Below are 25,265 nucleotides of genomic sequence, written 5' to 3'. Positions count from 1 at the left end.
CCCCGCAGGGCCTGGCCAGAGCCCCGAGGGAGCCTCGCTCGCCCCACGTTCCCTCATGCTGCCCCTTAGCCTCTCCTCCCTGCGGGTGCATGGGGCCCCGGCTGCCTCCAGCAACCTACAGCATGTCCCAGCCAGTCCCTGCCGCCCCAGGGCTCCCAAGACAACAGAGATGGCTGGGCGATGACTCAAGTGTTTATGGAAGTTAAAGCTTCCCTTCGAATGGCTCCGTGGGAGCTGTGCACTCCATCCGCCTGGATTCCCAGTCTCTGGGATCACGAGTGTTGTTGGCTGGGAATGCAGCCGCAGGCCTGGGACCAGGCTAATGGGCACCCAGCCTGGGCTGGCAGGAAGATGACGGAGGTAAATTGATTTTGTGGCCTGGAGTGGGAGGGCACTGCTCAGGGGAAGCTCGCAGCCTTGCAGTCCCAGCTGCCGGAGGCTTGCCCATGTGAAATCACAGCTGGTACAGGCAGCACCTGGCAAACCTCAAACTCAGCTGGGACTGACCGGCTGACATGCAGAGTATGCCACGCAGCTAGAGATTGTGAAGAGCAGGTTAGACAAACCCCTGTCAGGGATGGTCTCAGATCATACTTAGTCTTGCCATGAGTGCAGATGACCTCTCGAGGTCCCTTCCAGTCCTACGATTCTATGTACCAACTCGCTGGCTTTGAGGTAGCCAGGAATGAAGACAGGCCTATGGCTTGGCCAGGGAGGGCAGCCATCGACCGGCACTTTGACCCAGAACACAGCCCTTCTTGGAGCTCCGCCCCACAGCGCGAGCTGGTTGTCACCAGGATTCGAACCCTGGACCTCCAGAGCTAAAACACCAGCTGCTGCCTCCTGCTGCAGGAGTAACTCCACTAACTGGCAGCTGTAGTAGGCTCTTGTGTGGGTCACACCAGCTCCTCGTGCCCATATTCTGGCTGGAGGCGGGTGGGGAATGGGCATCCCCTTGGAGTCTGCAACCATGGCAAACTCCCCTATGAGACCCAGAGCCCGGTCTGGCTGACCCTCTGAGGCTGGGCAGCGAGTCCAAATCTGGGGGTGCTTCTCAGACCTGAGCCCCCACAAGCCTCCAGCGCCAGCCCCCGATAGAGGCACAGGCCAGCCCTGCCCCCTCCTCTGCCCCCGGAGCTGTGCTGGGAAGGGGAACCCTGCCCGCAAACAGTGGGCTCACACTTACCGGGTCCAGTTGTAGGTGGGTGGGGGGTTGCCCTCGCCGAGGCACTTCAGCGAGACGCCCTCCTTGCCCGCCTGCCAGTCCTCCTCCTCCTCGTGCCCTCGCACTGAGGCGTCCGAGAGATCTGGGTGGGGGGAGGGCAACGACCGTGAGGAGGGGGAGAGAGAAATGCCCATCTGAGCCCCCTCTTCGCCCCCCAGCCTGTGCCCTTTCCATCACTGGCCCCACGCTCACCTTGGTCTGTGCAAACATGTCCCCTGCCCCAAGCCCCTCAACTAAACCCCTGGGGCCCCATCTGATCTGGGGTTCCCCGTCAGCCCTCCCCCACCAGGGGGTATATGCCTTCCCACTCCGATAGCTGCTCCCCTTGGGTGTCTCTGCTCCTCCCACTGCTCCACAGCACCCCCCAGTGGGTCTCTGCCCCCCATGACAACCCCCCAGGGGCCTTTGCCCTACCCCATGCCAGCCCTCCAGCACCTCCATGGCAGGCCCCTAAGGGTCTCCGCCCCACCCCCATGGCGCATTCTGGGGGGATCTCTGCCCCCATAGCAGCTTCCCAAGGGGTCTCTGTCCCTCCCCCATATCACCTCCTGGAGGCGATCTCTGCCCCCCATGGCAGCTTCGCTGTGGGTCTCTGCGCTTCCCGTGGCAGCCCCCCCCGGACTGTGCCCCCCATGCCACCCTCCGGGCTGGGACATACAGGCGACACTCAGCACGTGGGTGATCCTCTTCTCGTGCGGCAGACCCGGGTGGCTGACGACGCAGGTGAGCGTCTGGCCGTTCATGCTGCGCCCAGGCACCAGGAAGAACTCGCTGGTGACGGAGGCTGAGCGGGGGTGCGAGGAGTGGCGGGTGCTGTTGGTGCCGCGCACCTGCGTCTCCCAGGTCACGGTCGGCATGGGGTTGCCCTCGGCTGTGCAGGAGGCGGCCAGCGTCCTCCCCTGCCCCTCCTCCAGCGGGGGGCCGGGGTTCAGGGTCGGCAGCGGGGGCACTGCGGGGAGGATGCAGAGCGGTGACGGGGGTGTAAAAGGCAGCATCCCCCCGGGACCCCATGCCATCTGGAATTTGCACACACACACCCCCAGGGCCCCATGCAGTCCAGCATTTGCACACCCCCATGGGACCCCATGCAGGCCAGCTACTGTTCCCCTCCACAGGGCCCCATGCAGGTCAGCTACTGCCCCCCACCCTCTTGGGGTCCCGCGCAGCCCACCCTCTACCCCCCCAGACCCCACACAGCCCAGCTACTGCCCTGGGGATGAGCGGTTTGGGGTGCAGGAGGGAGCCCCAGACTAGGGCAGGGGGTTGGGGTGCAGGGGAGGGGAAGCTCTGGCTGGGAGTGCTGGCTCTGAGGTGGGGCTCTGGGGTGCTGGCTCTGGGGTGCTGGCTCTGAGGTGGGGCTGGGGATGAGGGGTTTGGGGTGCAGAGTATAAGGGGTTAGGGGTGTGGGAGGGGGCTCCAGATTAGGGCAGGGGGTTGGGGTGCACGGGGGTGAGGGCTCCAGCTGGGGGTGTGGGCTCTGGGGTGAAGCTGGAGATGAGGGATTTGGGGTGTGATAGGGAACTCCGAGCTGGGGCAGAGGGTTGGTGTGGTGGGGGGGAAGGCTCAGGCTAGGGGTGGGGAGTCCCGGCAGCACTTACCACAGCTCCGAGGAAGCGGCCGCCAGGTCCCCGCAGCCTCTAGGCACATGGACAGGCAGGCGGCTCTCTGCACTGTGCATGTTGCCTTTGTGCCCGCAGGCACCGCCCCCCGGCAGCTCCCATTGGTCATGGTTCCTAGCCAATGGGAGCTGCGGAGCCGGCACTCGGGGCAGTGCACAGACCCTCGAAGTCCCTGGCTGCCCAGTGTCCCAGCGCCTAGGGGCTGCAGGGACCTGGTGGCCGCTTTTCCGGAAGCCGCGCAGAGCCAGGGCAGGCAAGGAGCCTGCCTTAGCCCCAGGCCCCCGCTGTGCCGCCGACCGGTGCCAACCAGAGCCGCCAAGAGCCCTTTTCGACCAGGCGTTCCAGTCGAAAACCGGACGCCTGGCAACCTCTGGCTCCATGCAGCCTGGCTACTGCCTCCACACAGGGCACCACGCAGCCCGGCTACGGCCCCCCCCACGGAACCCCAACTCCTGTCTCGGGGCGCCCTGCCCAGGCCCTGCTCCTGCCCCGCGGGGGCCACTCAGGCCTGGCTCCTGGATCCCAAGGGGCTCGCACTCCAGGGGGCCCCGAACAGGCTCAGCTCCTCCCCCAAAGGGCCTCATGCAGACACCCTGCCCACCCCTCCAGGGCCACCCCTGCATACCCAGCTCCCCTTACACTCACTGTATCGCCCCCACCCCTTCGGGGTCCCTTTCCCCCAACGCAGGCCTGGCCCGGAGACCAAGCGTTCAGGTCCCCTGAAGGCTGGGGCTCAGGGCTGCTCCCATCCCAATGGCCGGGGCAGCCCTGCGTGCCCCCAATCTCTGCAGTGGCCTAGCTGGCTGGAGTGGGGAAGGCAGCTCTGCCCACAGCTGGCCCAGCAGAGCCAAGGGCACCTGTAGGGCAGAGCAAGGCAGCCCCGGTGCCCCGTGCCCGGACCCTCACCCAGCACGCTGAGCGTCATGCTGCCCTCAAAGTTGCCCGAGGGGAAGGTGATGAGTCGGCATTCGTAGGCGCCCTCGTCGGCCTGCACGGCGTTCTTCAGCACGATGGCGCCGTCCTCCAGCGGCCCCGGCGCCTGGCGCAGCACCCGCCCCAAGTAGGGCTCCTGGATGTGCTCCCCGTACTCCAAGTTCAGCACGGCGATCTCCACGTTCTGCCCCTCGGCGCCCTGCTTCAGCCACGTCACCTGCACCACCTTCTCGCCCTCCTGAGCCCGGTAGCGGCACGGCAGCACCACGTCCTTGCCCAGCACCGCCGTGACGCTGCGCTCCATTTCCAGCACCCCCGCCAGGGACCCTGTGGGCACGAGAAGGGGAAGGGTTAACCCACGGCCCCCAGGGCGGCTGGGACTGTGTCAGGATCCATGAAGGTGAAGTCTTCTCTCTGCCCACAGAAGAGCACCGGCAAGCTCCCCCCGCACACACAAGCCCCCCGCCTGGAGGGGCCCTACACACAGTGGGGTCAGCTCCCATAATGCCATGGGCACACCCTAAAGCACTCATGATAGATGGACTTTCCAGGGATGCGGCCATCTGAGCTGGTCCAGAGGCAGAGCAGGGGCCAGTCTACCCAACCTCAGGGGATGGGGACCCTCTGGGGTCAGCCCAGGCTAGACCAAACTGGGCCAGAGGGTCCCGCTCCACAGACAGGATCCCAACCCCTTATGGGATCAGACGTGCCCCAGAAGGTCGGATCTTGCAGGACCGCAGCAGTACTGCCAGAAGCCCGCGGCTACGAGTAGCAGGCCCCTGAGAGGAGAGGGCAGTCACTAGTTCCCCTTCCTGGCCACAGAGACAGTGGGGGGCCTCCTGGGACGTTCCCCCGTACTGGGAACAAAGCTCTCTCAGGCAGGCACAGACAGGACAGATAGTGCAGTGGACCAGGAGTCAGGACCCTGGGATCTATTCCTGGAGCTGCTACTGATTGGGTCCGAGACCTTGGGTAAGTCACATCGCCCCCCCGTGCCTCAGTTTCCCCTTCTATGAAACGTGGATGCCTCAGCCTTGCCTCCCAGCACCCTTACGAGGGATGGATTCCTGCTCCGAGCCTGTCAGAGGGCAGGCGGGAGAGAAAGGGAGAGGACTGTCATCCTGGAGCGCTTCTGTCCAGGGGAGGCAGCTCTCTGAGGTCAGTATCATCATCCCCATTTGACAGTGGGGGAAACTGAGGCACAGGGCGGGGACATGCCTTGCCCAAGGTCACCCAGTGAGTCGGCAGCAGAACCAGGACTAGAATCCAGGAGTCCTGACCCACACCTATGCTGTGCCCACAAAGCACTCCTTGCTCTTCCGACCCCCAGCACCATGAGCCCCTCAACACTATGCAAACACACACCATTGAGCAGCTGTTTTGCCAATAACACTACGTGGGCGTCCTCGCTGTTCCCTGGCACTGGGCTGAGTGGGTTCCCTGGGAGTTGCGCCAGCTACATGGTGGGTACTGTACCCCTGCGACCTGACTCCCCACTCCCCATCTCCTTCCCAGTCCTGGGCACCATGCCAGAGCTCAACAGGATGGGAAGGGAACGCAGGACGGGGGTCAGCGAGATCAAGAGGGTCCCAGCGAGGGTGGAAACATTTCCAAAGGACCCAGGACAGTCGCCTCTTCACCCAGGAATTGTTGCACCAGGTCAGAGCAGCAGTTCCTCCAGCCTGGCATCCATCAGCATCCAAGGCCAGAAGAGACTGTTGTGATCACTGTCTGGCCGCCTGCCTGGGACAGGCCCAGTGCAGTGGGGGACTTTTTACCATTTTCCAAAGCGCCAGCTGGAGGCAGGATAATTGGCTCCATGCACCAACCGGCCAGTCTGATCTGACAAAAGCTGCATTCCTATTACGTGCCCTAAGGCCATGTAGTCAGACAGTCTCCCAACTGGGACCGCTACTTGGGCCCCTCCTCTAATCACAGGATCTCCCTCCCCTACAGAGCTGGGAACAGAACCCAGGAGTCCTGACACCCAGATCCCTGTGCGCTAACCACTAGCCCCCACACCATTCCAGAGCTGGGAACAGAACCAAGGAGTCCTGACGCCCAGTCCTGGTGCACTAACCATACTAGACCCCTGCAGCCATCTCAGAACAGACCAATGGGCCATTCAGCCCCCTATCTTTTCTCCAAGTTTCATTGACCTCCCCTCCTCTGTCTGTATCCAGTTGTTGTCTCTTGACTTACACTCAGATTGTCAGCTCTCGGGGCAGGGGCTGTATTTGTACAGCACCTAGCGCAATGTGGTCCTGGCCTGTGACTGGGGTGCCCAGGTGCTACTATAATACATCTAATAAATAACGTGCCTGCACCATGGGGCCTGGTCCACGGCTGCGGCTACGGTAATGCAAAGAATAAATAAATAATAAAGGATGGCAAAGAACCCTCAGTCCTTCCTGACCCCCAGCTGGTATCTGCCCCCTGCCCTGAAGTATGCTGGTGGATAGCCCATGCGACTGTGCATCCTTGCCGACGAGTCTGATGGAATCAACTTCTGCGAGGAAGGCGCTGACTGCATTTCTGTGGGGCCAGCCCACAGCGCACCCCTCTGCAGATCGCTGCCTTGCGCAGCGGGAGGGCGTGCTGTGCTCAGACCTGGCCTCTCTCCAGCCAGAGCCACGGGCTGAGGAATGCTGCTCCCTCTGGGGAAGCGGACGGGCCAGCGAGTCCAGATAAACCGGCCTGCTCAGATACCAAGGGCCGTGCAGCAGCTTGTGCAGATTCCACTCCCGTCCTCTCCCCACATCCTCCCCTTCACCCCCACTCGAGGAGGGGCCGGCGCAGTTGCCTCAGAGCTGGGCAAAGGCAGGGAGAGCCCTGCCCCACTGAAGGGGGCTCAGGTACTCCCCACCTCCTTCGTGGTTTCCCCAGGAATTTCGGAATGGGGCTTGATGCATTTCCCCTGGTTCCCCAAGGGCTCTCAGGCAGAGACCACAGCCTGTCCGACTTCACAGCCACCTGCACTGGAGTCTTGCCCACCCCCACCATTCCCAGCTGAGCAACCGACACACACAAGGCGGAAAGGGACAGGTCCCATAGCTGGGCCAGTAGCTCGGGAGTGCTGGGGGCAGAGGAGTCAGAGCCCAGCGTCCCCCATGTGACCCTATGGCTGCTCGTGGGAGCTCTCTCCAGGCCAATGGGCCCCCAGGGAGGGGAGAAGTTGCTTTGTTACATTTAGAAGCCATTGAAAATAACTGATTGGAGAGTCACCTACTGGGAATCAGGGGCCAAGTCCCCAGCTGGTGTAAATTCAGCATCCCTAGCGCGATGCTCGTTGACACCATTCGGGTCTGGCGTCCTGGCATCCGGATTTACCCACTGAACAGCAGGGATTCTACATGGAACCCTGGAAAACTTGCAGCTCTAGAATGATCCAGTCCACCAGCACGGGTTCTAGGTTTGCCATTTGAATACCAGGGGTTCTAGATTCAGAACAGCACACGAGCCTTTGGGGTTCCAAGACCCATTTGGCTTTGGAAAAACCTGCACTCTTAGCTGCTGCTGCTTTTATATTAATTATTGTTATTATTACACAGTGCTGACTTCCACTGAATTGGAAACTGGTGGGTTTTTAAATCTCCTTCAAAATAAGTTTTGATCAAGTGAAAAATGGCTCCAGAAAACTTCAACCAAACTTTTTTTTTTTTTTAAAGTACAGATTTGGTGAAACCCCAAAGGCCCATGCACCCTCCCATCACAACTCTGAAAGGCACTGTCATAGGAATGGGTCGGTCCCCTCGTCAGTAGCAGATGGTGGAATTCCCAGGTTGTAATTGTTATTCAATGCGATGGAGGGATTCTGTCTCTGTACATTCTCTGTGTGGAGAAGGGTCACATGAATCTGATGATCGTAGATTTTGAAGCTAAGGGAAGGTTAGATCCTCTCGCCTGAAGCTCACAGGCCAGTAAATTCCATTTCCCCCTGGACTGAGCCCAATAACTTGAGTTTGGCTAAAGCATATCTTCCAGAAGGCATCCGCTCGGCATCTGAAGACATCACACGATGGAGAATCCACCACTTCTCTTGGGAGTTTGTTTCACTGGTCAATCATCCTCAATCTCAGACATTTGCCTGCCTTTAAGTTCCAGCCATTCGCCCTTGCCCTGCCTTCCTCCACTAACAAGCCAGTTCGTACTCAAGGTTTTCTTCCAGGCTGTTACACCACAATCAAGTCACAAGGAGCGTAAATCAAACACACAGTTTGCGCTGTATGAATTAGTTACATAAATCATCCAATCAGCTAACAGCAATGAGGCCGTGTGACTTAGTGTAACCAGCTGACAGCACAAATTGCAGATCTCACGGGAATATAAAAGGGATCCTGATCAGCTACTCCCTGTGACATTTGCTTTCAGGAACTCTGTGAGCACGGGTGCTAAAAACGATTCGCCCTGCCAGCCCAGGGGCCCGGGAACGGCCCCAGGCGGGGAGCGTGGAGGGCTCACGCTTGCACGGCTGAATCAAAGGAATAGAGCGTTCCTGGGAGCCAGCCGTGTGGGGTGAAACTGAAAATCTCCAAGTTGGAGGCTTTGGAACTGTGGCTACCGACATTCTGCACAGCCTGGAGCTTCCCATGGGAGACCTTACCCCATCCTGGGGCTTGAGCATGGGGCAGCTGCTAGGCTGAAACCCTGACCCCAGTGGCACAATTCCCCCGACTCTGATGGGGCCAGGGTTTGACCCAAGCGGTGCCTTAGGGAGATGCCCTCCCTGGAGCCACTGGCCTGTGAAATTCACTCCTGGGCAGAGGGGGCTGCAGATCCTGAGGGGTTGGACTGCAGCCAGACTGGGGCCAAGCCAAGCCTTATACATTAGAAGAGAGCGTCTGCAACGCAGCCAGGGCCTCCAGCTGGCAGGTAACAGAGCCTAGGTAGCTACTACACTCGCTGGCAGCCCAGATCCCCAGCTCCTCCGTCAGGAGACAAAGAGGGAGATATCCAGTGTTCCCATTGGCAGGCGGTGCCCCCTGCCCAGCTGTGACCAGGTGCCCAGTATGAGCCGCCCTGCTAGTCTGAACTCTTGCCAAGGGACCAACTCAGCTGGGCACAGGTCCCCACTGTCGCTGTGCCCGGGGGCGTCGCCTGTGTCCGTGGGTACATTCATCCCCAGGTGAGGGTGTGATGGAAGCAGGGGTAACAGCAGTAGTGTAGACACAGCAGTACGGGCTTTGGTGCCGGCTAGCTCCCGAGCATCCTGGCAGGCGTGTTCTGGGGCAGCTGACCCATGCTGCAGCCTGTGTGCCGTGGCTAGCTGTTACCTCGGCTAGACGAAAGCTAGGGCTTGCCGTGCAGATGTACCGCGTCTGCGGGCCTCTGTGCACGCCTGTGTGTGCCTCCTGGTGCGTAGCACGTGGCTTTACCGTGCCAGCTGAGTGTGTGCATGAGTGAGTCCATGTGGGAATGTCTCTATGTCCCGTATGGACCCTGTGCCCAAATATATACACAGGGCCATACTCGGGGCAGCTCACCCATCCCCCCACCCCCACGCCAGGACTATGGGGCTGATTTCCGTGGGAATTACCCCTCCAGCCGCAGCACAGACATACCCTATGTGTCTTCGTGTTTCTGTGTGCGTCTGTGACCATGTGACCGTGCGTGTCTGTGTGCGTCCATGTCTCCGCATGTGGGTGTCTGTCCATGTTTGTGTGTCCATCCATGTCCATATGTCCATGTTTCTGTGTGTGTCCATGTCCGTGTGTGTGCACGTATCCACATCTGTTTATGTCCATCCGTGTCCATGTGGGTGAACATGTGCAATCCCCCATCACACGCTGCAATCCCCCACGACCTACCCAGTCACACACTGCAATCCCCCCATCACACGCTGCAATCCCCCACGACCTACCCAATCACACGCTGCAATCCCCCCATCACACGCTGCAATCCCCCACGACCTACCCAATCACACGCTGCAATCCCCCCATCACACGCTGCAGTCCCCCACGACCTACCCAGTCACACACTGCAATCCCCCCATCACACGCTGCAGTCCCCCACGACCTACCCAGTCACACGCTGCAATCCCCCCATCACACGCTGCAATCCCCCACGACCTACCCAATCACACGCTGCAATCCCCCACGACCTACCCAGTCACACACTGCAATCCCCCCATCACACGCTGCAATCCCCCACGACCTACCCAGTCACACACTGCAATCCCCCCATCACACGCTGCAATCCCCCACGACCTACCCAGTCACACACTGCAATCCCCCCATCACACGCTGCAATCCCCCACGACCTACCCAGTCACACACTGCAATCCCCCCATCACACGCTGCAGTCCCCCACGACCTACCCAGTCACACACTGCAATCCCCCCATCACACGCTGCAGTCCCCCACGACCTACCCAGTCACACGCTGCAATCCCCCCATCACACGCTGCAATCCCCCACGACCTACCCAATCACACGCTGCAATCCCCCACGACCTACCCAGTCACACACTGCAATCCCCCCATCACACGCTGCAATCCCCCACATCCCACCCAATCACACGCTGCAATCCCCCACGACCTACCCAATCACACACTGCAATCTCCCATGTCCCACCCAATCACACGCTGCAGTCCCCCACGACCTACCCAGTCACACACTGCAATCCCCCCATCACACGCTGCAGTCCCCCACGACCTACCCAGTCACACACTGCAATCCCCCCATCACACGCTGCAGTCCCCCACGACCTACCCAGTCACACGCTGCAATCCCCCCATCACACGCTGCAATCCCCCACATCCCACCCAATCACACGCTGCAATCCCCCACGACCTACCCAATCACACACTGCAATCTCCCATGTCCCACCCAACCACATGCTGCAAACCCCCACATCCCTCCCAATCACATGCTACAATCCCCCCATCACACACTGCAAACCCCCATGTCCCACCCAATCACACGCTGCAATCTGCCACATCCCACCCAATCACACACTGCAAACCCCCACGTCCCACCCAATCACATGCTGCAATCCCCCCATCACAGGCTGCAATCTCCCCATCACAGGCTGCAATCCACCACATCCCACCCAATCACACACTGCAAACCCCCATGTCCCACCCAATCACACACTGCAATCCCCCACATCCCACCCAATCACACACTGCAAACCCCCATGTCCCACCCAATCCCCTCATCACACTCTGCAGTCCCCCACATCCCACCCAATCACACACTGCAATCTGCCACGTCCCACCCGATCACACACTGCAATCCCCCCATCACATGCTGCAGTCCCCCACATCCCACCCAATCACATGCTGCAAACCCAATCGACCATCCCACTCCGGCCTCGTGCCATACAATGCCTCTCTGCCCCTATACAGCCCCTGGCAATGCCATGCCAATTACCACCCCTGTGAGCTGGCTCAGGATTGTCCTCATTTTACAGAGGCAGGGCCGTGCCCAGCGAGTCAGTGGCTGAGCCGGAATAGAACCCAGGCATCCTGCCTCCTCTGTGCTCTCCAGCGCAAGCCAACGTCAGCGCCCCGGCGACGCAGAGCCCGGAGCCGTGCAGCAAACATTCTGGGGCCAGCGTCAACAGCCCGTGTTTGTTCAGCTTCCAGGAAAGAAAACACCACTGTGAAGAAGCCTCCTGGACGACAGAGCCCCAGCCAAGCCAGCACCTCCGTCCTCCACACTCTTGCGCCATGGGGACGGGCGCCCTCCCCAGCAACACCGTGGAGGGAAACAACTGTCCAGCAACATTAGGACGCTGTCAGGAACCACAGACACTCACTGGCCTCAGGACATTTTGCACTGAGGGGGCCCTGTTCTTGGTTAGGGTCGGGGCAGCGCCGAGCACAACAGGGCCTGATCTCGGTCAAAGCCAGTGCAGAACCTCGCACAACGGAGCCCTGATCTCAGTTGGGGTCTGGGCAGCACCGGGCACAACGGAGCCCTGATCTCGGTCAGGGCCTGGGCAGAGCCTGGGACAACGGGGCCCTGATCTCAGTTGGGATCTGGGCAGCACCAGGCACAACAGGCCCCTGATCTCAGTCAGGGTCTGGGCAGAGCCTGGCACAACGGGGCCCTGATCTCAGTTGGGATCTGAGCAGCGCCTTGTGTACAGGGCACCAACAATAAACAGGCGACACAATTTTGTAATAAGCCCTAACCGGTATCTAGCCCTTTTCAGGATAGATCTCGGAGCGCTTTACAAAGCCAGTGAGTGTAATTATTGCTATGTTACAGATGGGGAAACGGAGGCACAGGAGGGGAAGTGACTCACCCGGCAGGCCAAAGGCAGAGCCGGGAACAGAAACCTGTTTTCCTAGATCACAGTCTAGTGCTCTACCCACTAGACCCCGCTACTTCCCTGGGCACTCTGGAGACACTTTCTCAGGACCCCGGGGGCTCTGCTGCCACTGGAGGATTAGTAATAAATATGCACCATTCTTTGCCCTTCCCTGGCATCTCCCCTGCTGCCGCTTGACACACCTTCATTCATCAGCCTCAGTACTGTTCTGCCCCCCCAGGCATTCAGATGCCACCAGCTCCATGCGATTGGCTGGGAAAGGCGAAGGCGTGCCCAAGGATGGTGCAGCCACAGGGGGATGGGGAGTCGCCTGGCTGGTACCCTGCCCTGGTACCTGGCTGGTACACCCACACACGCACACACACCCCTGCACTCTGGGAAGCAAGGTCTCTGAATCAGCTGAACGTGAGCTCCCAGTGCGATGCTGTGGCCAAATGGGCTAATACCCTGGGATGTATAAACAGGGGAATCGGGAGTAGGAGCAGAGAGGTGATTTTACCTCCGTATCTGGCGCTGGTGCAATCCTGGGTCCAGTTCTGGGGCCCACAGTTCAAGGATGTTGATAAATTGCAGAGGGGTCAGAGAAGACCCCCAAGGATGATTAAAGGGTTAGAAAACCTGCCTTAGAGTGACAGACTCCAGGAGGTGATTCTATTTAGCTTAACAAAGAGAACGCTGAGGGGTGACTTGATCACAGTCTATAAGTACCTAGATGGGGAACAAATATTTAATAACGAGCTCTTCAGTCTAGCCGAGAAAGGTTGAACATGATCCAACAGCTGGAAGGTGAAGCTAGACACATTCAGACTGGAAATAAGGTGTCAATTTTTAACCGTGAGAGTAATTAACCACTGGATCAATTTCCCAAGGTCGTGGTGGATTCTGTATCACTGACCATTTTTGGATCACGACTGGCTGTTTTCCTGACAGATCTGCTCCAGGATGTTCTCTGGCCTGTGTCATGCAGGGGGTCAGAGCAGATGATCACAACGCCCTTGGGATCTGAGAATCTCTGACTCTCTCACACACAGACCCAACACCCCCCCCCCCCCCGCTTCTGCTGCCCAAGACATGTTGTTGCAAACTTAGCACAGCCCCACACCCTGTTCCCACTGCCCCAGCCATTGGGGTCCTTCAAGCAGCACTGAAGCAGAGTCTCCTTCCCAGAGTGCTCCTGGCCGTGCTGCCTGACGGGGGTGGGATGGAGAGGGCTGCAGTTTTCTTGAGAACAAAAGGGACGTTGGGAAGGGGTATCGTCTGCTCGAGTGACCTAACTTGCCCTGGGTGAGTCTGGGCAAGGGGCCTATGGATCCACTTCCAGCAGTGCCCAGAACTGCAGGGCGATGGGGAATCAGGCTGTTCGTTTGGTAGAAAGGGACTCGGGACTTGCCAGACTGGGGGCCCATCTAGCCTGGCATCCAGTCTCCGACAGCATCCAGACCAGGGGACTAGAAACCCCCTAGTGGGGAATGGACGAATATCCTGCCCAGAGGGGAACCCCCGCCACAAACACATAGCTCCTGTCCCAGGCTCCCGAGCAGAGCACAGAGCGATCTGGGGCAGGGCAGGACCCCACCCCACAAGCTTCAGAGCATCAGCAATTCCCAATGACTTCCCCAGGTGCTTGGCACCTCTCAGGATCGGGCCCTTTGTACAGCCCTTCCCCACTGCCCCGCTGAACTGACCACCTGGCGAGCAAGTGACCTTGCCCCACTGACCCTGGAACATACCAGCCACCCCCAGCAGGGCAAAGGGGGCTCAGCCCAGAACACCTCCCTGCCACAGATGCCAGAGGCAAAGCCAACCCGCTGCGTCAGCCCCATATCACCAGGGCATTAACAGCTGTACTCAGCCCCCTAGTGGCTTCCGCAGGCTCAGCCAAAGGATCCGAGGCAGGACTCCGATCCCATCAGCATTTCTGCTGGCTCAGCACGTCCCCCCAGCTGAGGACGCGCCCTGGAACTAAATGCCCTATTGTAGCAGAGGATCGTGTGCGAAAATGGGTGCGAACACTTAGCTCCACACATTACCCTTAACTCTGACCCTGCATCCGTTGTGAATCTTCCTCACTGGCGCAGAATCCCCATCCCAGCGCCACAGAACTGGGCACCCCAATGTCCGCCGATGCAATCTGGAACTCCCCTCCCAATGCTTCCACAACCTGCTGGTACTCTTTAACCTCCCCACAGAGGAGCATGAATCCTTGCACTGAACACGAGATACTTCATTAGTGCAAGGACCCACGCTCAGCCGCAGAGCACGAGAAGAACCACGCACCATTACGCTAGGCTACGGCCAAACCACAGAGCTTAGGGAGAACACCGGGCACATCAGAAATCTGCAGAGACAGGCCAGTGAACTGAGTGCAAAGAAGTGCACAGCGGCTCACCAGGTCTCCTGGGTCTGGCCCACGCACAAGGAACTGTGGAATCTGGCAGGTGTTTCTGTCACATTGGCCAGTGCACAGCTGGCTTTCTGAGGCCTTGGGATTTTGTTTCCAGCTTTTCACATCTTTCTAGGATCAATCAATAACAACCAAACCCCAGCTCCCAAACCCTGATCACAGAATAGGCTCGATTCCACCAGGACCTAGGGCCAGATTTTTAAAGGTATTTCAGTGCCTGAAGATGCAGACAGATGCTTAGTGGGAGTTTCAAAGACACCTAAGTAAATCTGGCACCTGACACCCTTTGACTTACCATAGCAGTTAGGCACCCAACCTGAGGTGTTCCCCAGCCCCTGGGAGTTCCTTCAATGTGTGCATGGGGGGAGGAGACTTGCAAAGTGAAACCAGCACTCCTGTCACCCCAGGGCCCGCGGGCACCATCCCCCTGCCTACCCCTGTGGCTTCAATGCTGCATGGCGGGGTGGGACCTGAAAGGCACTTTTCCCAATTGAAGCTTCCATGGTGTTAGCTTAACATGACCAGACAACAGCCCCCTTTCGGCCTCAGAGGGAGATTTCCCAGCTGGGCCTAGTGCTGACGCTGATTGGGGCCCAAATGTCTTCAGCCAGCCTGTCGTCAATTGCACCAGCAGCCACAAAAGCTGTCAGGCAGCTAGGAGCAGGCGCAGGCTTCGGGGACAAGGGGCACAAGGGCCACCCAGCCATGCAAAGCTCCTGGCCCTGCGAGGGCCAGAACAAACAGCAACGGCCAAAGAGGTTTCTGGGAGATCAGCGCCGCCCTGGCCGAGCTGCCGGCTTCATGCGTCAGCAGCGCTGTATGACATCACTCAGCACCCGGGGCAGGACGTGGCCTGCAGCGCCAAGCACTGGAGCAGGAACTGCGACCCCCCCCCCCCGAACTCAGGTCCCGGCAGGAGGCGGGAATGAGTTCCAAACACTTGGCTTCTTCGGCACTTTTTATGCCCGAGACCAGATCCTGCCTCTGGTTTGAGATCTGGAGCAAGGAGCCCTTTGGGTGAGCCGGTGTTCCAATCAGCTGCGGAGCCAGCTCCCCTTGCAGCCTGTCCCCCCAGGGCGTCTCCACCAAAACTGGGTGAATCAAAAGGAATCACTCCCCAGTGCGTGAGAAAGGAACTGCCAAACCAGAAGAACCAGATTTCCACCCGGGTCACTTTCCTTTAACCCTGTAATCCCCTGCAAGCTGCAATGCCGAGAAGCCTTCCACCCGGGTGGGGAGAGTCCGGAAGGGAATGGAAACTGGCCCAATCTTAGCCATTGTATCTGCTTCCTGGCGCTTTGGCTGCACCAGCAAAATCAGACCTGCGATTCCCTCCTGGTCCGGCCCCAGTCCCTGCAGCACCCCTGCTGGGAGAGGCTGGAACTGGAGCAACAGCGGAAGAGTTTAGACAGAGCTCAGGTACTTCCACCATCTCCCAGCAGGGGGCGCTGTGGGGAGCTGGGTAGGAGCTCCCGGCTATTCCCTCCCGGCCTCCCCAGCTGGAGGCGCTGCAGGGAATGATGTCCCAGCTTCAGCACTCCCACTTTCCTGCAGCGGCGGGTCTGCAAGTGGGGATTGCAGCAGGCTGGGAGTGGCCGGAGTGGGGGTCGAGCCTCCATTTGTCCCTCGGGCCATTGACCCGGCCACATGCCCCACTCTGGGAATTGTAGACCAACGTGGCTCCTGAAGTCTGCCCTCGCCTTCCCATGGCAGGCGGCCCTCCCCGCCCAGCAGGGGAATGCGGGGCATGCCGCACACACGCCACACGCATGCATGTCGGCAGGCACCCGTGTAGGGGGAGACGGGAAGGCGACGACCAAGGAAGCTCCCAAGGAAGCTCTCTCCCTCCCCCACCCGCCATCACCTCTCTATGCCACGTGAAACTTGATGAGGCCCTGACTGCTGTCTGCAGGGAGCCCAGCCGCATGCCAAGGGCTCGCCCAGCCCATTGGGCCCTGCCAATCTCCCTTGCCTCCCTCGCTGTTGGTGTAGCCAGGGCTGCTGTAAACAGAACTGCCCTAGCCTGGTAAATAAACAGGGGTAGGGCCAGGCGCCTGGGGATTCCTGGCTCTTCCTTGCCACCCCCGGGGAAGCCCGCAGCCAGCTGGGGCTCAACAGCCCCTGCACGTGGGAGTGGTGCTGCGGGCGTGACCCGAGTCCTCTCCCATCCCAGCAGCTAGGCATTAGGTTACGTCTAAGGGCTGTTCTTGGGCACAGGCGGCAGAGCTGGGATAGCCACAGGTCTGTGCTCCACGGGGAGGGCAAAGCAATGCCCCCTGCCAGCTTGGCAGAGAGCGGGCACCTTTGGACTGCTGGCTGTGCTGCCCACAGAAGCCCCCATTACACACCCCATGGCCCCCTCTAGTCCCGCACCCCAATCAGTTCCATCTCCCGTAATGCGCCTGGCCGATTGTGCTGGGCGGCACAAAGGAGGCAGTGTGGCCTGGTGGTTAGCGTGGGAGACAAGTCAGTGAGACAGCTGGGTCCCGCCCTGCTCCCATTGGAACCTCCCACGCCATGGCCCTGGCTTCCCTCTCCCTTACACCACTCCTGATTTACCCCAGGGCATGCAAGAGGAGAGACTCAGACACACACACACCTCAAAGGCTTCACTGGGGGGCAGGTTGGAGCCCTGGGGTTCTGCTTCTAGCTCTGCCCCTGGCCATGCACAAGTCACTGCACCTCACTGTGCCTCAGTTTCCCCATCTGTAAAATGGGGACAACATTCCTGCTGCACCTCCTTCCCTAGCAAATGAACATCTGTAAAGTATTTTGAGCACCTCACGATGGAACGTTCCGTAAAGAGTCTGGTATCACGTGAAGGGAATCCTTCCTGTCCCCTGGGATGCTGCCCTGAAGCATGACAGTGTTACTCCTCCCTCTGCAGAGATTCTCCTGCAGACCACAAGCACTGGTATCAGTTACATGCATTCTGGTAGCACCTAGGGGCTCCTACTGAGCTTGGGACCCCGCCGTGCCAGGCGCTGCACAGACCCCGACCGATCTCAGGGGCCCATTGTGCCAGGCGCTGAACACCATGCAACAGCATTGGCATCTGGGAAAAGGTGATGATGTAGAAAGACTCTCATTTTCATGCTGGACATTTTCACTCAAGCCCCGAGGCTCCCATGTCTCTATTCCCCACACCAGCTACCTGCAGCCCGTGGGATAACACCTAGAGTATTAATGTATTATTAATTATTATTATTATTTGTATTACAGTAGCACCTAGACGCTCCATTCATGGCTCAGAACCCCACTGTGCCAGGTGCTGTACATTTTAGTAGGTGTATTACAGTAGCGCATAGGCATCCCGGTCCTACACTGGGACCCCATTGTGCCAGATGCTGTACATTATTTATTAGGTGTATTACGGTAGCACCCAGGAGCCCCAGTCATGGCCCCCCTGGTGCCAGGTGCTGCACAAACCCAGAACAGACAGACTTTCCCTGCCCCAAAGAGCGTCCCAGCTAGTCAGGTTCTTTCCGACCCTCCCTGAGCTCTCACCTTGGTTCCCAGCCCTGCCCTGCCCTTTCCGCTCCGGCTGAATGAGAGCAATAAATAACCTCGGTAGCACGCTCAGCCCATCCGCATTATAACAACATTGCCTTGCTCCTACCCAGCGCGATTCAAAACCTCTATGGTGTCTACATGGCTCACTGCGCCCAGGCTCGGACACAGGTTTGAGCCCAAGTCACCCTTCTGTCCGCATCCACATCAGCAACCTGGGTCAGCGAGCACTTGGGACCCGGGTTCTAGGACCTGCTGGGGGGTGGATCAGAGCCAAGTCCTGCTGAGGCTTGAGGCCAGCCCTGCCATCCTGCAGTGTGGACGCAGCTCAAGCCATAGGCTGGAGTCAGAAGGTCTGTGCGGTGCAGTGTGGACGAGATAGCACGGCTGTGAGACCCGGGGCCAGCGGTGGAAGCCCGGGTTTACAATGCAGGGTGGGCGCTCAAGCACGGACTTGGAAACACCGAGTCCACTTACCTGGGTCCCCTGCTGCTGGGACCGGTCTGGGCCCTGCACAGTCCCCGAATGTGGGTGGGAGGCCTGATTTGCCCACGTCCTGCCCCTGGTGCAGGGCGGCAGGGGAAGGGGGTGGGGGTTCTGTGTGATGCTGGTGGGGGAGGAGCTTGACAGAGACTGAAACATCAAGGGGCCTAAATCACCAAGCGGTACCATCCCAGTCCCAGGCTGCATGGAGCAGAACCAGGGAAACCTGTGGACAGGGGGGTTCCTGCCACGGCTTTTCCTTCTGCCTGTGCCCCAGGGGGCAGGAGGGCTGCTTTAAATGCCTGCTCCTGGAACACCCCATCCAGCCTGGCACACCTGGGCAGCTCCTGGGCAGGTGTTGGCAGCCCTGTGGGAGTAGCCTTAGCAGCAGAAGGCCAGATGCTGGCACGGTGTCTCCCCACTCCTCCACTAGGCTGGGAGGTCACCAGATGGAGCCAGACTTGGCTTCCTTGCCCCGTTGCACGGGAGTCTGGGAGCAGCAGCTGTGTGTGTGTTGCACGCATGTCCCCACATCTGTGCTTCTGCACACACGTCCCAGGGTGTGCACACAGGACTGCACGTGCATGTAACTGTGAAAATGTGTGAGTGTGCAGTGCCCACGCAAGTGAGTGCACACAGCCACACTCTCACCCACGTGCTTGCGTGAATGCACACAAAGCCCACCAGTGGGCGCACCTGCTTGGGCACACAGGTGTGCATGCAAGTGTGTGAGCCCACAAGCATGTGTACCTGAGTGTGCAAAGTCCATGCACGTGCAAATCTGCACTGGCGTGTCTGAGTGCGCCCAGCAGAGACCCAGAACACAGGTACGTTCAGGAGGGTGCGCTCAGAAGTTCTGCCATGCAGGTGTGCGAGTGGCACGTGCACGACGGAGGTTGTACTAATGAACGTGCGAGGGCACACAAGAGCACAGATGTGTACCCCTGTGAATCCATGCTCTGCGTGTGTGTGCAGATTGCCATGGAGGGGGGCAAATGCCACACAGCTGGGCTTAGCCCAGCCCTTGCCCGTGCCACTCTCTGCCCATGGACAAATGTGACCTGGTCCCATTCCATATGGAGGGGCATGAAGCCATCTTTGGCACTGAGGGCTCAGCATATCTGGCTCCTCCTACCAGGGGGAGGGGGCATTGCAGGCTCTAGACATCAAGATCCACCCCCCAGCCCTATGGGGCACAGCCAGCTCTTCACACCAGCTCCCACACACTGCGTGAGCCTGCCAAGCTCCCGGCTGAAATCCCCAGAGGCTGCATTCGCCATGGGGCGAGATGGGGGGTGGGGAGGCACGGAAACCACCTGCTATTGTCTGCAGCTCTCAGCCCCACGTCACCCTAATCCCCGCTCTCAGGCATGGCTCCCCACCCCGCCAGGCTCGCAGCTGCTGCTTGAATGGTTTAGCTGCTCCCGGACACCAAGCTGGGGCTCCGGGAATCCCCGAGGGCGGGGGTGCGGAGAGGTACCTGCCTCAGGGAGCCCTGAGCCACCGAGCAAGGAAGGGGGACGTCAGCCGGGGGTGTTATTTGCTCAGGAGCAAGGGGGGCAGTTACACCCTCCCCCCAAACTTGGTTCCCCCGACTTTTCACAAGTCTATATGCTCCACACCCTGCCCGTCCCCTCCCCGCAGGATGCAGTTTAACCCCACCCAACGTCCCCCCCAAAGCACTGACACCACTTTGCCCACCCCCAGAGCTGTTCAGCCCCAGGGGGCTGGATACACAGACCCTGGAGGGGCCCGATCAGAGCCCGGGGCTGGGCTTCCCTCCTGACCCCAGCTGGCACATAAGCCCTGCAGGCTGAAGGTGGCCAGGCCTTGAAGCCGGCCCCCCTCCCCTGCTAACCAGCGTAAGTGCAAACACTACTTCTGCCTCCCCCATGTTAGTTAGGACATGGTGCCCCCCACCCCCACCCCGCCACTGCTACCCTGCCCCCCAGGATACGGGCGAGGAAGCCAGGCCGTGGAGCCCTAGAGCGCTGGTTCTGCCCTGGCATGGAGCCTCTGGGGGTGGCTGGGGCAGCGGGCATGCAGAACGGGGCCTGGAGGGCAATGGGATGGGGAGGGACGGGGCACAATCACTGCCGACTCGCCAAGAGTTGGTCTACACTGGGAACCTCGCTGCGGCTCCGAGGGGGTGAGAAATCCTCTCCCCTGCCTAAGCCCAGTGCAGCCAGTGCTAGGTCAATGGAAGAATTTGTCTGTCCACCTTGAGGCCGGGAGACCGCCCCCGTCACTGTCGGGAGCGTCTACACTGAAGCATCGTGCTGCAGCGTTTCACGTGTAGAAAAGCCTGGAGGGTTTACACTGATTCGGAGTGCAGAGCCTCCCAAATCCCCTCTCGTGGAGCCAGGGGAGGGCCCCATGCTGGTGCTAGCATGGTGGGTGGGTGGTGTGGGGAGCCCCCAGCTCCCCTCAGCCCCGCCTCCTGCAGCAGAAGGAAAGTCACAGCGGCTCTAGACCCAGCAGGGGGTGCTGTGGTGAGTGGGGCCGGATCACTCCCAGCTACGCCAGCCCCAGTTCTCCCAGCAGGGGGAGCTGTGGGGATGGGAGTGGGGCAGGAGCACCAGCCTTGGGGGGAGCTCTGAGTGTGAGTACATCACTGTTTTACTTTCTCAGATCCTCTGACGGCTTACAGAGAGTGAAGCCAAAAGCCCTCCCAGCAGGGGGCGCTAGGCCGGGGCTTCCCCAAGGGCTCCTCCACCTAGATCCCTCCTCTTCCCCCAAACAGCCGGTCCCTTTAATATCCGATGGGCTGATGGTGACAGGAAACAATGGGCGCCCCAGGCCCTATCTGCTGATTAACATCATGCCAGGTCTTAAGGGGAATTAGCTGCCAGCTCAGCTTATGTCAGTTTCCCATTGTTCTGGTCTCCGGATCCGGCCGGGACCTTCTGGAGCCCAGACCCTCTGCCTTTCACACCACAGAAGCATCTCACCTCCATGCACCCCTGCCCCCCAACTAGCCCTCCGGCTCCCCTCACCAGCCAGCAGGGCTGCCCCGCTCCAGTGTGACTGCTGCCTTCTGAGCCTCCATCTCTGCTCTGGGATGGTCTGCACGGCCATGGGGAGCAGATGGAGTCCCGGATCGGCCACCACTCCTGTCCCCGCTCGGTGCCTCAGTTTCCCCCCATGTAAGAGGGCTGATGCTGCCCTGCTGCACAAGGTTAATTTATCCAGGCCTGAGAGCCTCCCGGGGAGGGGCCTGGAGAAGGGCCAGGGCTCAACGGCTGCCAGCGTCAGATGCACCTGCAGGCTGCCAGCGCGGCCGTGGGGTAGCTCCCCGTCCAGATCCTACCCTGCCTCGTCCAGTGTAACCCCCCAGCTCTGCCCACCACCGGCCGCCCTGGCCTGGCACTGAGGCGAGGGGCAGCCACAGCTCAGCTGGCGTGTCCCCACCCCAGGGGCAGGCCGCAGCTCTCAGGGCTGGCAACCCGGCTGCTTGAGCCCTGAAACTGATGGGGAGCCAGAAAAGGAGAGAAACAGGTCCCTGATCCTGATCCCATCCAATGCGGAGGGGTCTCCCTGCGTCGCATGCCCCATGGCACAGGGGCAGCACGCTGCTGGCACAAAGGAGCAGCCTCTTCCAGCAGCTGCAGCCTTTGCTCTGTTTGCACCAGTAAAGCCCAACCACTGGGGAACACGCACTTACGGCAAGGAGCCGCCCGGCAACCCACAGGAGGCAGGGTGGCTCTGAGGGCTGTGTGCGGCACAGACTCCGGGGCTCTGGGGGACTTGGCATGCCAGGGTGCCGTTCTCCTCACCCGTAGCAGCGTTCCAGGCAGGGAACACCACCGAGGAGTCCCTGAGACCCGCCAGGACGCCCCGTCCCTTCCAACCAGGTGTTCCCACAATGGGGCAGAGCCAAAAGCTGCTGTCGAGCCGTAGAGACGAGAGACACAAACCCCCTGGGAGATGGATTGCTCTCTGCCGACTACTTGCCAGTGCATTGATCTAGCTTGGAGCATCACAGGCTGGGGCTCCCTGCTCTTCCCGGCCGCTCTGCTATCCACTAGATCTTGGCAATCCGGGAACAGCTCCCAACACCAAGCAGCCAGCCCAGCTCCTGCTCATGGCCCTTGCTGCCTCCCTGGGACATGCAACAGCTCTCCCCAGCAAGCGTTCTAAGCAGCCCCTCCAGATCCAATCTTCCAGCCAGATTTCCAGGAAAAACAAGCATGCAAAGGCCCCAGCAGGAAGATACAAGGGTGTAGGCAGACATCACCCACAATTGCATGCACAGCAATTTACCGCACAGCAACTGCATGCATTGTTTCTCCGCCTGCATTTCTGGGCTCCCCATCAGCCAGCCCCTTCCCCCCTGCCCTAGGAGCTGGCCCAGCTCCACAGAAGGGTTGGGCATAGTGGGCCCTGCGTCCCATCGCTGGCACACGTGCCGACGGGCACTGCTCTTCGCACTCTCTGCGCGCGGCCCGGAAACGCTCCTTCCCAGCTGAAAGACAGGGAACAAGCAGCCTCAAAGCCCTAATGCTGCTTACGCGGAGGAGAGCCTCCCCTGCTGCTCCCAGGGCAGAGGCCTGTTGCTTTGGAGACAAAGATCCAGAGTTCTAGTCCCGGCTCCGCCAGGGTGTAAGCGTGTCTAGGATCTGGCACACGTTACAGTACCCCTGGCATCTCTAGTGCCTCTGCAACATGGCACCTGCACGTGTCTCCTCGCTGCCTACTGCTGCCCTAGTGAGGGGATGGCCTGGCCTCTGCAGGGGATGGAGGTCCCCAACGCCCTTTGAGGTGCTGGACTCTGAGAGCTCCTGGCCTAGGCCAGGCGGTGCCAGGGGTGCTCGTGGCAGCTATGCCCGGGCAGCTGGGTTGAGAGCGGCACAGTACCTGGGCGCCAGAGGACGGAGGGTAAAACAAAACTAAAGGATCCCCAAACTGGCTCCACCAGCTCCCAGCTCCTTTGGTTCGTCAGCGAAACGCAGGGCAATTAGCCCTATATTCCCGAACGCTTGTAACACCAAAGCCCACGGGGCTGCAATCAAGTTAATTGGCCAAATGATGGCTGCAGCCTGCTGGCTTCGCTGCCTCAGTGCTGGTTGCCCAACCCACAGAGGGGATGGTTGGGCCGGGTCCCCTCCCCGGCCCTCTCTCACCACAGGGCCCTATAAACCTCTGCAAGGGCAGGGAATGAAAGGCACGGTAGCACCCATGGGAGAAGAGGGAAGAAAGTGGGCTAGGTCTAGACTCTGCAGAAGGAACTATGCTGGGGCTGGGGGGACCATGCTGCTGGCACCCGCTCCCTAGAACCCCTGGGGGCTTGGGGGATCTGACTGCTGGAATGAGAGATCAGACTCCCCCCCACACATGCTGTGGGACACCCTCCGCCCCATTTTGGTTCATGGCCCCATTGCACAAGCACCTTTGTTTTGCTGCCATGGGGAGCCTGTCATAGGAAGAGAGGCAGCCTGCCAAGGCGCAAGCTGGCAAAGCCGCCGAGAGGGGAGGAATGCTGCAGGCAGGAGACACCTGCAGCTGACTGCAACTACATGCCCTTCACAGCCCCTAAATGCCCTTCACGTCACCCCCACCCCTTCACGCCCTCCCACCCCTGTCACACCCCCACCACCCCATCACACCCCCACCACTTCCACTGCCCTTCACACCACCCTTGGTCTCTCTGCCACAGCTTTCCAGGAAGAGAGGAAGGTCAGATGCCAAGCACAAGAGATGGGCATCAGTGGGCAGCCAGAAGGGGGCAGGGCCTTGCTGACTAGGGGACAGAGACAGCTGCTCTGGGTTCCCTTGGGCAGAGCGTGCAGTTGGCGAATCTCACTGCACTGAAGGGTCACCTCAGCCTTCATGCTGCAGTGGTCTGCGCCCTGTCCAACAGATGGACAGACAGACAGACAGACAACTGGGAGCCAGAACTCCTGGTTCTTTCCATCGTCCTGGCAAAGATTCACCGAGTGGCCCTGGGCAAGTCACTTTCCCAGCTCCGTGACTCAGTTTCCCCACCTGGGGTTAATGAGACAAACTCAGCTGTGGGGTGGGTGAGAGGACAGACTTCCCTGACATTCTGGGGTCCTGAGACGGCCGGGGTTACAGACCCGGCTCCTTCCTCCTTCTCTTGTTTGACCCCCCAAGGTCAATGCACAAAACCCAGAAGTAAGCACCCCCCAGCCCCTGCAGTGAGAGTGGGGGAGAGTTTACAGGGCCCCTCCTGCTTTTCGCAACCCAGCCGGCCTGTCCCACCCCCAGTCCCTGCCTTGCGAGTCCCTCCCAGCTCATTATCTCATAAAGCTAACTGCACCCGCAGCCGAAGCCGGCGAAACACACCCACCCAACCAGAAAACCAGCCACCGCTTGCTCCTACCACCAGCCTGCTCCTCCCCAGCTCCATGCCCAGCACTCCTTGGGCCTGCAGGCAAAACGCAACACAAAGCTGCACGAAGCAGGGACCAGGAGTCGGTTGATTGTTGGCCTACATGAGCCCAGCCCCGGACTGCAATGGGCTGCCTCTTTCGGACAGGCTCAGCAGACAGGCCAGGCCGTGAATGAAGGCAGGACTTTCCCGGCTCTTCCAGCTCATGGAAGACGGGGAGCAACACGTCCGCAGCCTCTGTCCAACGGCCCCGATGGCCCCGACGAAGGGCTCCAACGGAACGGAGCAAACGGCTGTATCCACCCACGCTAGAGCGGGGTGAGACATTTACGACAGGCCGTTGGAAACTGCCCGTGTCTCGTCGCAACCGACACGTTCCATGCGGAACGGAACGTCCCAACGAAACGCTTCCAAACGATTCACGCTGGAAATGGGGGCACTTGTTTCGCCTTCCGCCTTC

The 25,265-nt window shown here is 60.0% G+C and overlaps 1 protein-coding gene across 2 annotated transcripts in view; it reads right to left on the bottom strand.

Moving 5' to 3' along the window:
* The window catches only part of NECTIN4 (nectin cell adhesion molecule 4), a 46,676-nt gene that overhangs the window by 12,803 nt on the left and 8,608 nt on the right, over window positions 1-25,265 (bottom strand). For both annotated transcript variants that reach the window (XM_073323104.1, XM_073323105.1), the window contains exons 2-4: window positions 3,751-4,104; window positions 1,884-2,174; window positions 1,187-1,307 (exon numbers count right to left, since the gene is read on the bottom strand). In XM_073323104.1, the coding sequence (XP_073179205.1) occupies window positions 1,187-1,307; window positions 1,884-2,174; window positions 3,751-4,104 (766 nt within the window). The remainder of the gene's footprint in view (window positions 1-1,186; window positions 1,308-1,883; window positions 2,175-3,750; window positions 4,105-25,265) is intronic.

This window comes from Lepidochelys kempii, chromosome 24 (assembly GCF_965140265.1).
Source record: "Lepidochelys kempii isolate rLepKem1 chromosome 24, rLepKem1.hap2, whole genome shotgun sequence".
NCBI lineage: Eukaryota > Metazoa > Chordata > Testudines > Cheloniidae > Lepidochelys > Lepidochelys kempii.
The sequence above is the reverse complement of the archived record's forward strand: the minus strand, read 5'-3'. Positions and strand labels throughout refer to the sequence as shown.